Consider the following 12,413-nt stretch of genomic DNA (forward strand, 5'->3'; position numbering starts at 1 on the left):
TTTTTCTCTGAAACATCAGAAGATATTAGACATATGTTCAAATATTTATTTTTCTAATACATTTAACTGTATTAGAAATCTAGGGGCAGCTTACCTCTGAATCTGTCCCTAGATTTCGAGTGAGTTTCAACTCGCCCAATTCCCTACCATTTAGTCTTAACACTGTTTTGTTCATTCTTATTGGGGGTAAGTGTGTCCTATTTCTGTTCAAGATGTAGGTAGAGGGCAGAGTATTTGCACTAATTGGCACTTTAAACAAATTGTTATGAGCTGCACAAGCAAAGAACCAGAGAAATGTTGGTATTTTCTCAGGTTTAATATTTACAACCTTTGTTATGATTGATTGTTGCTGATAGTCTGTTGCAAGTCATACTTAGATATACAGCATATTGAAGTTAGGTTAATTAAAGAGCAATTGCTCACAATTAACAAAGAATTGGCTTTTTGAAGAGGTGTCCCGTTTTGTAGTGGAATATTTTATCCTCTACCCCATGTGACCTGGAATTAAAGGCCTCGGGATAGTTTAGGTTTAAGGGGAAAACATGAGTGAGAAATGGGACTTCCTCTTAACACTGTTATAACTATAATCCAGTGTTACATCTTAGTTGGGTTACAAACAAAGCATGCAGCAAGAATAAAAAATACATTATTAGATGTCAGTAAAATTTGTTTTTCTGTGTTCGTGCAGCATGTCTTTGAACTAAAAGGGGACAAGCACTAAGCTTGAAAAAATAGCATGAGCAAACATTAAGCAAATATTTCTCTAAAAAGGTCAGAGGTGTCAACTATCTAAATACAATTAAACATTTTGTAACATATTCTTTTGTAGCCATGTTGGTCTGTGCAGCATATATTTACCCATTCTATCAAAAAGGACAAAGGGATCTGTGTTTGCTTTGATTCTAAATTACGGTAGAGAGTTTAGTACCTTAATGAGGCTGTGCCATTGCACCACTAAATCCATGTAAATCCTGTGTGTTGGAATGGATTTGCACTGAGGCGTGTTTTCATACCAGGAAAGTTCTGCTGAAGGAATTCCTCCCTCCTTCCTTTTGTTTTCTTGTCCTATTGGTCTCCTCTGACCTCTCATGTAGTTTGCATCAAGTGGGCACTACCAACCTCAGGAATGGCACTACTCCTTCACCCACAATGCCATTTTGGGCCCGTTTGGAGAGCTGATGACCGAGGCTGACCTGAATCGAATTGAGAAACAAATTGAGAACCTGCAGGTCATGCATAAAGTATCAGAAGTGGAAAAGGAGCTGGAGGAACTGGAGCGAGAGCTTCACCAGCTTCTGCCGGTTTCGGCTGCTCTTAATCAGGAGTACTTCTCAGTTAATCCGAAGCAAGTACATGGCCAAGCTGAGGATCTCCCAGCCTGGTGCAGCAAGATCTCCACCCTGCTCAAGAGTATGGCAATTCTACTCGCCACCCTGGGAGGCAAAGAGATAGACGTTTTGGATCTTATATTTCCTGGATATTCTCAAGAGCAAGCAAAAAATATAGACGCAGCCCCGTCCCAAACATCTGCTACCACTGGATTTGTTGCACGCTCCCAGTCCTTCTCAACCAGAGAAGAAGTGGAAAGGGAAATCAAGCAGTGTGGAGTTTCAGTGAAGAACCTTAAGGCCAATTATGAAATTCAGAATCAGACACAGTCTACAAATGACCAAGCTAGTAGGGTTTACAAGCGAAAAAGGTCTCTTCCTGTGGTAAGTGAGTCTGATTGTCTAGAGACAACTTGTAAAGATGATGTGCCTTGCTCCTCAGCAACAGTCCTCGACTTCAGTACCAACGGACATTTACCTTCAGTGGAGGAATCTGTCTTACCACTTGTTGAGGAACCAGTTATCATCGCATCTCATGTTCCTCCAACATATGCTCCCACTGAAGCGATGGCTCCAAGCAACATGCAAGAGTTCAACCAGGTTCTTTTTTCAGACCCCATTTTGAATAATGACCAACTAACTAGAAGCCTGGAGGTGCAGACAGACATGAGCTACGTCCAGGAGTGTGTCGAAATGAGGAAGGAGAGAATTGTCCTTCTGTTTCTTGAACACTGGCGGAAGTACACAATCTCAGAATCTTATCGGACTAAATATACCGGCAGGAGAGGAAATTACTTGGATGTTGGCTGTGAGGACTACAGCCAATTTAATAATCAGGTTGACGGGGAAATGCACAGTGACGATGACAAAATGCTCATGTTCATGAAGTCAAAGCAAGTAGTTGGGAATCTGATTGGCCACTGGAGAGCAATCATGAGCCAAGTGCCCAGCCGTCAGATCCGCAGGCTGAGTCGTGCCCAGATGATGTACTGGCCGGAGCACTTCTTGCCACACATCAATGGATCACCTGTCAGTTATGAAAGTCTAACCCTTGACCTCTTCATGCTTGGATATTTCCAGTTACTGGAAATGAACATGTCTCGTGGTGAGAGGAAATTCCGTCACCTCTTGTGCTATGAGATGTTTGACCGTCTTGGCAGCCATAAATGGGAGGTGATAAGACAGTTTCACCGGGAAGTCATGATGGAAATTGAGAGTGGGAAACGGGATTGGGCGGATGGCTTTGAGGATATAAAAATTAAGTATTTTGGAGACATTGATAATGGGGGAGGTATGATGACAGCTTCTCTACATTCAGTGTCTCCTGATATGTCTGCAGTGCCCTCGCAGGAATCACTTCCTCCCCCACCTTCTCATCCTCCTCCTCCTCCACCTACCCATCCTGCACCCCCACCTCCAAACGCACCTTCTGCATCAGCACCACCCGCTTCCCAACCAGATATTTCCCCATCACCATCTTCTGCTGAAGCCCAGAATTGTGTATCTGACAATGGCAACTCATTGGAGGATGGCGCACGAGAAAATGTCACATCCAATGAGCAGAAACCATCAAATGAGTCTGTGGTTCCTAATGTGACGCTTTCAGAGCAGGACCAAATGCAGAACTTGACAACTAAAAGTGTACAACAAGCTGAGACAACAAAGGACACAAAAGACAGTCCAAAGAAAGACGTTCCACCTGTTGCTGGTACAATCATAGAGAAACCTCATGTGGATAAACAGCCACCCAGAGATGAGCCTAATGAGGATGCAATTAAAGTAATCTATGAGCTAAAAGAGTTTAGCAATGAGGAAATCATCAGATACATTGATCGAAGCTTTGCTTTTTGGAAAGAAAAGGAAGCTGAACTTTTTGATATCTAAAAGCAGCGTGAGCTGTGAGTGCACTAAACATTATCTGCACGGACTGGAGGGCTAACCTGCACCACACACAACTAATGTGGTGTGTTAGTGTTTAGGTCATGTCACCTGAGGGATTTAACTGCAGCAAAGGGCTTTTATTTAGCTGTACAGACTTTCCATTTCCATGTGCTTCGGTAAAGAAACAGCATATATGTTCAACCCTTTTATTCTGAAAACCTTATGAATGAAGAGGGATTGATTGCCATGATTGACAACAAGTTATTTGGGAAATGGTTTGCCATTAAAGACATGTAATTTATTTGTTTAAATGTTCAATAATTAGTGAAAATTGAAAGGTAGTTCAGTCAGCATTTCACGTTGAATTAGTCATACACTGTCTTCGGTCAGCAAACACAAACACTGAATCATCACCGCACCCTTTCATTAGACACCTCAAACTCATCATCTCCAAATTCATCAAAGTTTGACTAAGTTTGACTGTTCTATCCATATGTTCACTTTTTTTACCTTTTGTATTGGCACTCTTCGTATACCCTCTGTCTTCTCTTCTCTGTTCCTTATTTTTGGTCTGATCTATTAAATAAACCAAAATGTTCCCTCCTGATTTATTAAGAAGAATCTAGTTGTGACTGATCCATTGATTCTGTTCATTTCAGAGGAGACATATCATTGAATAAATAAATACCAGTTCAGTCAGTTTCCTGGACTGACACTGGTTGGATGCACAAGGCATTATAAAGCTGTAACTTATTTTGTAATCAAAAGACAGCATTGCAAAAGAAAAAGAGAAGTTCAGAGCAGGTCAACACCCTGAAAGAAGTGTGGAAGCGGCATAGAAAGAAATCACTTCTTGTTGCAGCATTTAGAAGAAAACCGGAACAAAACTTGTGAACTTGGATTAACAAGTTAAGTTTCTATTTAAACAACTTGTCATAACATGAACTCAACTAATTCTGCTGAAAATGATAGGATTTCAGTACAGTACTGACTGTTATATAATCTTTTGTCCAGTTTCAAGTCTCACAGCTTGTTGTGTTTGTGTCTTGTTATAATGTTTTATCAGAAATTCAAGGGGTTTAAATTACTTTTGATTTCCCAAAGATACAAGCCAGACATTCACAATAAACTGAAAAATGAGTTTTAACAAGCTTAAAGTTTGTATTAATGTCTGTAAACTCAGATTTGTGTTGTGTGCCTTTCAGTGTGGGCTACAGAAACTGTGGAGTTGGGTAAATGTTCAAAAATTACACACATTTGTCGGCAAATTTCAAAATGAGCCTTTTAAAAGCTATTAATCCATAAAGTATCGTAGAAGTTGTTCCTTGGGGTTTATTTGATCGCTTTGTTACTCTGTAACTTGAGTGCATTCCACAGATTTGCTCAGTTTCCAGAGTTTAAATTGTTTCTTTATTACTTGATTTCTACATTACTGTGAGAAATAAAGTTTATAGACATGTTTGTGTGTGTAGGATTTCAGTATTCCCTTCACACACATTAACAACCATGTTATTGCCTTTTATGTGTCTGTAAGCAAACTGTCTCGTGGACCAGCAGATGGATTTTAATGAAACTCAGAGAGTAATCACTGGATGACCATCTAGAAGTGAATCATTTTTGAAGGTAACTTGATCCAAGATGGCTGCCACAGCTAATCAATTTTAGTGTGGTAGTAGCTGAGAGTCATCTCCATCATATACCTGGAGCACAAACAGATCTATGTTTGAAACATTGGTAAGAAGCAGGCAGTATGCCTTCCTTGAATGCTCTAGTTTCTATCATTTCGAAAACGTTAATAATGATCTGATTCACTGTAGGTACCAGTGTCAGAGCCATTACTACACAGAGCTCTTGAACGTCAACTCCTTCAGTGTAATGTTTCTGACTCAGAAGAGCCACACTATTCTCATAGTGTCTATTCTGTGGCATCAAGATTACCTTTAAATAACCCTCTTAGTGCCACCTGCTGTTATGCTATCCATGGCTTACAGAAGCCATAAGGAGGTTACAGTGAATCTTCATTGCCTCACAGCTGAAATGGGAGTCAGTCAATTGGTGAACTAAAAGCCATTTGCTGAAAATGTTTTGATTCAAAGAAAATTAAAAAAAAAACAGGAGCCTGTAGTGATGATGATGATGTCAGCATCATCATACAGTACAATACATATACCTAACTGAACTCAATAAATGCAGAAAATGAGGAAAATCTATTTATAATTGATCTGATTTTATACAACTTCTCAGATTGTCTTTCTTTTATCAGGTCTGCCCAGTCTGACTGATTAACACAAATAAGAATGTTTTTCTCAAATAAACACAATTACTGAGACATTCGTAATCCAAAATGATGAACTGGAACAAACATGGGCCATGCAGGCTTTTGCAGAATGTGTCTTTATGAGGGGTTTGATGTGTAAAAGTACTCTTATTACTATTCCGTTAAAGAAATAGTCCTGTATCTCGTTGCACAGCTTTGAAATAAAACATTAAAATAATACAACAAAATTTGCAGCTTGATTAGAAATAGTACAGTAACATATGTTGCACAACATAGTTAAATTATGCTAAACAATAAAAATAACAAATACATTGACGTCCTTCAGAATTTCTTCAGACATTGTCTCGTTCAACTTTTTGTTCCCAGAAACAAAGAATTTTGATACAGTGCTGGTTTGCTCCGTCTCAGATGTATGAAGTCCATCGATTCAGCATGAACACAAAACCAACGCATTTAGGAATCCTGTCAGATGTGTTCTAAAAGTTAAATGATCAGAGGACAAATATTAACTTTACTGAAAATAAATTTACAGGAGATCAGTGGCTGAAAGCACAGACTGGTTTGATGGCAGCTCTGTATAAATGTTAAACCTGGAAACTTCTGTTCATCAGTACATTTGGTGCACAAATGCACCAAAGGAGCTGCATCGTTTGTATTCAAATTAACAATGAGCAGCTTTAGTCCAGACACAGTCCAGACAACTTTTAGCCATTTAATTTAATCACTGCCAAATTACATTATGAGCATGTAGTTTCTGTTAATTATTATTTTTATTTGGTCTGAAATTCCCAGGGGATTCATTAAAAATTCATCAAGCAGGTAATCTTAGCTGGATTTGTGTTGGCCAGGGCAAGTGAAATCCTTCGGTAAGAGGAATGCAAAACGGGTAATGTTTCTCAGGCAAAGATGAGAAATCCAAGCTGCCTGCCCTCTTCTTTCCTTCGGCTCCACCTCCAGTTACGAACCGAAAGAGCAAAAAGGATCCAGTTACAATTTGTGCCCGATGAAAACGTCATGTAAACACTGGGTCGGCCCTTTTAAAGGCTTTTAGTTCATCTCTAACAAAGCGGAAGAAGAATGCATTTGTTTGCATTTTGTAAGTTCATACATCGGTTTAAACAGTAGTTTTTGTTGAAGGTTTAGTCTCTTTAGTCTTTTATACGAAGGTTATTTCTTTAAAAACGGACATTTGAGAATATATGCAAACAGAAAGGTTGTGCTTCATCACAGCTTCTCTCTGCAGGTGCTTCTGCTTTGTCACCATGTAGGACTTATGTGGTGCCATACAGACCCTAAAACATGTCGGTATCACCACTGACTGACTGTGAGACAGTAGATATGTTTTTGTTGGTGTTTTGACACCAGTTCATGACTGTGTCCCCCAAATTAAAACGGGTTAATCCTCACATTTAAAAACAGTTGGATAATATGCAACGGTTGTCAAATATTAAGCAGTTAAGAGCATATCGGATTAAGAAGAAACCTTGAGGGTATGAGGGATGCAGTACGAGTTAAAATTCTTCACTGACTGCTCTGGGTCCCCGTCTCTGTCTTCCTCGGTCCCCCTCTTGTCTCCTTACAGGCTGAAGAGGAGGCAAAGCGTCTGGCGTCAATGCCGGCCTGGAAGAGAGACATGATGAAGAAGAAACTGGATGAGGAGAGGTGAGTAACAATGCATTGTTGTCACATTTGATTAATTATCTTTACACTCTCAGACTCTGGGCCAGTTTAATGATGAGACAGAGCGGATTTATTGAAATTTCTTTCTCATCTGTAGCTGATTGTAAACGTTATTGCGGTGGCCTTTTAAATTAGCCGCTAAATTCTACTTCAGCTGTTGCGACGCGGAGGCCACATGATGCTGAAATATATCTTGAGAAACATCCGTAAAAAGACTGTAAAGAACAGATATGGAAGAAAAGATTTTTTTAAGTTTTTCTTAAACATGCATCTCTGCAGCCACTGAACTATTAAATCAGAAGAGGGGAAGATTTGATAACTTTATTATAACAACAAAAAGTCCCAGTGACAGCAAAGATTCAAAGAGACACAACAAGTATTTTATTAGATTAGGAGGCTCTCGATTAAACTACATAGTTTAACCACTGAAAATTTGATTTAAATGGTATGATTTTACACCTCAGATAGTTTTTTCTGCTCAGCTTTATTGTGCTGATCTCTTTCTTTATATATTTGTGCTCTGTCTGTTTAAACTGATTCATTATAAAACAAAAAATTCCTTCTGTAGGCCTGAATAGAGGTGTGAATCATTGGCTGCATGGCCCACAGGAAGAATTTAATCATGATTCAGCATTTCTACCATGATCATTAAATTGATGAATCTTAAAATGATAGATCACAATACAGTTATTTTCTGACCATAACTTGTAAATGTTTACATGTTTGAAGTCCAAACTTTACAAAAGTGGGGCAGTTCTGCAGTAGGAAACAAGTTTTTATATTTTATTTAATGTTCAGTTTTTTTGGTTGGTTAACGTTTTGGTCAAGTTTCTATTTTCCATCTGTTCGGCGTCTCTGAAAAGTGCCTTGAATTACCAAAACTGGGAGCAGAGAAATCTCAGGCTGAATTATTTTGTTGATTTACTCCAGATTAAAAAATCAACAGGTGTGAAACCAATTCCCAAAATAGTTTTAGATGTCTAACGATGTGTTTTTGATAATTATCTGAAAGAACATATTAGTTTGGTTCTATTAGAGTCTTCAAAAAAGTCGTACTTAGCTGTGTTCATTTGTTATTTGATGTTGTTTGTTGCACCAAAGACTGTATATATCCAGACCTCTGACCAGAACCAGGAACCTGAAGTTGAAATGGGACTAAACCGTCCCTGTCAGCTGCTTCAGTGCAAGTTTTTAGTCCTGCCCCCTCCATGTGAAAGAACCAGATGTTGCCAAAGATACCAAAAATACTTCTAACAGCAGCAACAATCCTGGACATTTGGTCTATAATATATACAGTCTTTGTATCACACTGTCTCTACTCAATGTTTAATAAGAAATAGCACCTTTTAATTGTGTCAGTGACAAATTTAGACTTGCAGCTTACGTGCTGCAATTTGTAGAATATCTGTTGTTGCCTTTTAAGATATTTACACTTTTTTCTGTGTTTTTCATCTCCTGATGTGACAGGGAACAAAAAAGGTAAGACATTTTATTTCTTCCACACTGTAATGTTTCCAAAAATGATAAATATATAAGTTTTAAAAATTGCTAAAAGCACAGAAATAAATCAAGTCCTCTCTTTTTTTATTTGACTGAAGGCAGTGAATCAGCCTTGATTCCAGTGGGCACAAAGGTTACACTGTTTCCATTATTTACAACATTTTAAAGGATTATTAATATTATCTCATCCTAGCTGAGAAATCCAAACATTTGTCTCAATTTGCTGAAACAGAAAACACAGAAATGCACCAGTGATATCAGACTGAAATTCCTGGTGACATTCAAGTAAAATGTTGCTAGGTGTCATTTTTGCCACAAAAATAGTTTCACAAGGAATATGGAATATGACATATGGACACATTACTTTAACTGTAAGATTTACAGTACAGCAAACAGGTGTGTTTTTTTAGCTTTATTCCAAAGATGCAGCTTAAACATTCCCGCACACAAAGCAAAATGAAAAACTTTAATTTTAGTTGCAGGTAATTTGAGCTCTGAACGTACCATCAGACATGTTTGGGGTTAATCTGGTAAACAAATGACAAGCCTGATTTTGTGGACTAATAGAGGATGTCACTTCATTCCCTCTGAAACCAGGGGTGCTGGTATCCAGATCATTTTGAAATCCAACTAGACTTTTAACTTACATAGATCTTAACTAACTGTTGAAACCTTAAGGAAAGCATTTACAAGACTAATGACGGCTTTTGAAATGAACCTGTGCAGAAAAGCAGAACTGCAGGCCAAACAGGCACAGGAGAAGGAGGAGAAGATGGAGCTGGAGCGGCTACGAACCCTGGGCTACGACGAGACCAAACTGGCCCCCTGGCAGAGGCAGATCATTCTGAAGAAAGGGGAAGTAGCCAAAAAGTGAACTGGGTCATTTCCCCTGCCCTGCACCGTTTTCCACCCTCTCACACGTAGTCCAAAGCATGTTCCTCCTCCATCCCCTGATCCACGCTGCACCACAGATCACAGAGGTCGTCTTGTCTCCCCTAAACTCTGTCGTGTCACGACAGTAAGTCTGCTTCGGGCTGTTGCTGCTGCTGCTGTCCACACGGTCTCTGAGGCTCAGCTCCGGTGAAACGCGTCAGATCCTCCACCTTCCGCTTGGTCTTTTTAGTTGAATATTTATGACATGCACTGAGTCTGACGACAGAGGCGTTTGTTCTAAATGCACTAAATTAAAATCTATTAACTTCTCGGCAAGTCACTAGAGGACGTTTCATGTAGAACTTTGATTAGTCTTGTAATAGATTTAAAAAAGCCACATGTGAGCCACTGTTTTCACAAATTTCATCCTCAGTGAAGGTTTGTTTCATCCCGAAGCAGCCGACACTTCCTCCGTCAGGTTTTTAAACATCATGACATTTTTTTAAAGCATTTTCAGGACTTTGACGTAACGTTTCACGAGTTTCTGTCCAATGTGATTTTTATGTGGATTTGGATCATTGGTGAATAAATAATTCAAATATTATGTAGCTGTATAAATTGATTTTTTTTTTTGATTTTTCAAGATGAAGATTCCAGTATAGCTCCTTAAAATGATGTCAGAGTGGTGGTAGTGTGATCATGAAAGTGAAATGATTTGCACATGAGTTGAACAATGAGCATCAACGATGCTGCAGTGCGTTATTAGACGCAAACGGATAATCAGGGTTTTAACATCGATCTGCATCTTACACCAGCCGTCTCCTTTCAGCCCTGAATACTGCAGAGTATAAGAAAAGTTCTCAAGTTTTTGTTTTGTTTTATTTTGTTTTGTTTCCTGTGTCCAGTTCAGGCCTCTGGACAATAAATCTTTGATGAGCAGATCTGTTTACACATTAAAGCTCCCGGTCCTCGACAGGCTTATCAAAAATCTACTGTTCCTTTTTCTTCTATTAAAATGCAGTTTCAGCGCTAAGCTGTCTCTGGTGCACAATCTGCTGATAAATAAAATACCCCGGACGTGTGCAATGTACTGTATATTTCTCTGTAGGCATTCAGAGAGAACATCATCATCGCTGTTATTATTTGTAGCCTAGAATAATTCTAAGTTTCTATTTCTGTGCTCCTTCCTTTTTCATGTTTTTATGTAAACTTATTAGGATTCGCTGTTGGTTGAGGATAGATTCGTCTCTTTGGGGCAGATCTGTGGTGAATAATTTCAGAGTTAGAATTTAAGTTTTATCAGTGCATAATCTGACGCATTTTTAAGAATAAGTCAACCCAAAAAACTGTGCTCTTTGGGTCCTCTCAGACGATGAAAGATTTTCTCTTTACTTTGTCTGTCTTAGTTTTATTCTAATTTTTTTTTCGGTATCAAGCTTAAAAACTGAGTCTCTGTTCAAGGTAAGGGGCCTCGTTGATCATTTCAAAATATTCTGGTTTTACGTCTCATCAGATGCCATATGATGTTAAAATTAAGTGATGTAAATGTCATTGCCATTTAATTTTCTATAAATATATTATCTAAACTCTGTACATAGTGACCCTCAGAATGTTGTCATTTCATTATTTCCATGTTGCATTACGAAAACATGTCCTGACCTGGCTTTGGTAGAATGTTGGCTTAATCTCATAAAATTATATTTTCAGACTGTTAAAAATGAACACAATAAATACTTGATCATAAAAACAAAGCTGGTTGTGTGGATGCAGTTTTTTATGTATGTTTGTTTGTTTATTTATTTCTTCTTCAGCCTCGAGAAAACACAAAATTAATCTAACGTGTTCACCTGAGCTGCAGGAGAATTATTAAGCTTATCCAATAAATAAGTTTTTTTGTTGTTATTTTAAAGTTGTTTCATAATGATGTTAATGAATTTGATATTTCACTTGAAAAGATAACACCCAACATGTTATTTTCTGCAACTTGTCACAAATCTAAATAAAAATGTGTCCCTATTTTTTATTATGGGTAGCAAGAAAAATTATGTTTTGGAAGTAATTCAATGTATTTTGTACTTGTATTTTATCAAGTATTTATAATGCTTGATGTAAAGTTCTACATTATTATTGAACCAGATTTGATTTTTGAAACTGTCTGGTTGAGTTTAAAATGTTAAACATGAACTAAATTTCTTATTTTTCTACTGGGGTCATTTAAAAGCTAGTTCATGCAAAACACTTATTATAAGAAAATCAAAGTTGTTTTTTTTTAAACATCTATGTTTTAATTTAGCGTAGATCTTAGTGCAAAAGACAATAACTCTGATGAAATGCCCCAATCTTTTAGATTCTGATCCCAAAAGCAAAATAAAGTCATGAACCAGTTCAGTGTGTAAATAAAAATCTATAATCCGTAAATCTGATCCATCCTCTGATGAATTATGTTAAACTTCATATACAATTTCTGAAGGCACTTGAATTTTTAGGGCATCTGTCTGAGATTCATCTTTCATGTTGACAGAGAATACGCCATGTTGGTAGTGTGAACCAAGTTTATTATAAAGAAACAGAAAATTTTGCTTTATTGGTTTAATCATTTAGCTTATATTCTCAAAGAATTACTAAAATTACCCACCTAAAATTGGAAAATGTAAAAAAAAATATATAATATGTATAGAGTGTAATGTCGTATAATGACCACCAGAGGGAAACCAAGAGCCGTTTGCAGGTGAGACCGTCAACAACAAAAAAACAAATCAAATATATATTTTTTTAAAAACCCCTTCCTAGACAGGTTGGCAAATGACAAAAGCGTTGTCCGCTTACGTTTTTAAGTTTTCTAGTTGGGGAAAAAAATAATAACCCGCTTGATG

At 37.8% G+C, this 12,413-nt stretch overlaps 1 protein-coding gene across 12 annotated transcripts in view; it reads left to right on the forward strand.

The window, feature by feature from the left end:
- The window catches only part of espn (espin), a 40,725-nt gene extending 29,433 nt beyond the window's left edge, over positions 1-11,292 (forward strand). For 7 of the 12 annotated variants that reach the window (XM_037977180.1, XM_037977179.1, XM_037977181.1 and 4 more), the window contains one exon: positions 1,095-5,184. In XM_037977180.1, the coding sequence (XP_037833108.1) occupies positions 1,095-3,212 (2,118 nt within the window). In that variant the 3' untranslated portion in view covers positions 3,213-5,184. Of the gene's footprint in view, positions 1-1,094; positions 5,185-7,069; positions 7,150-8,625; positions 8,647-9,393 lie in introns of those variants that run through there. The other 5 variants (XM_017417862.3, XM_017417863.3, XM_025006258.2 and 2 more) reach the window with 2 other exon arrangements.
- The last annotated feature ends 1,121 nt before the right edge of the window (positions 11,293-12,413 follow it).

This window comes from Kryptolebias marmoratus, linkage group LG8 (genome assembly GCF_001649575.2).
Source record: "Kryptolebias marmoratus isolate JLee-2015 linkage group LG8, ASM164957v2, whole genome shotgun sequence".
Lineage (NCBI taxonomy): Eukaryota > Metazoa > Chordata > Actinopteri > Cyprinodontiformes > Rivulidae > Kryptolebias > Kryptolebias marmoratus.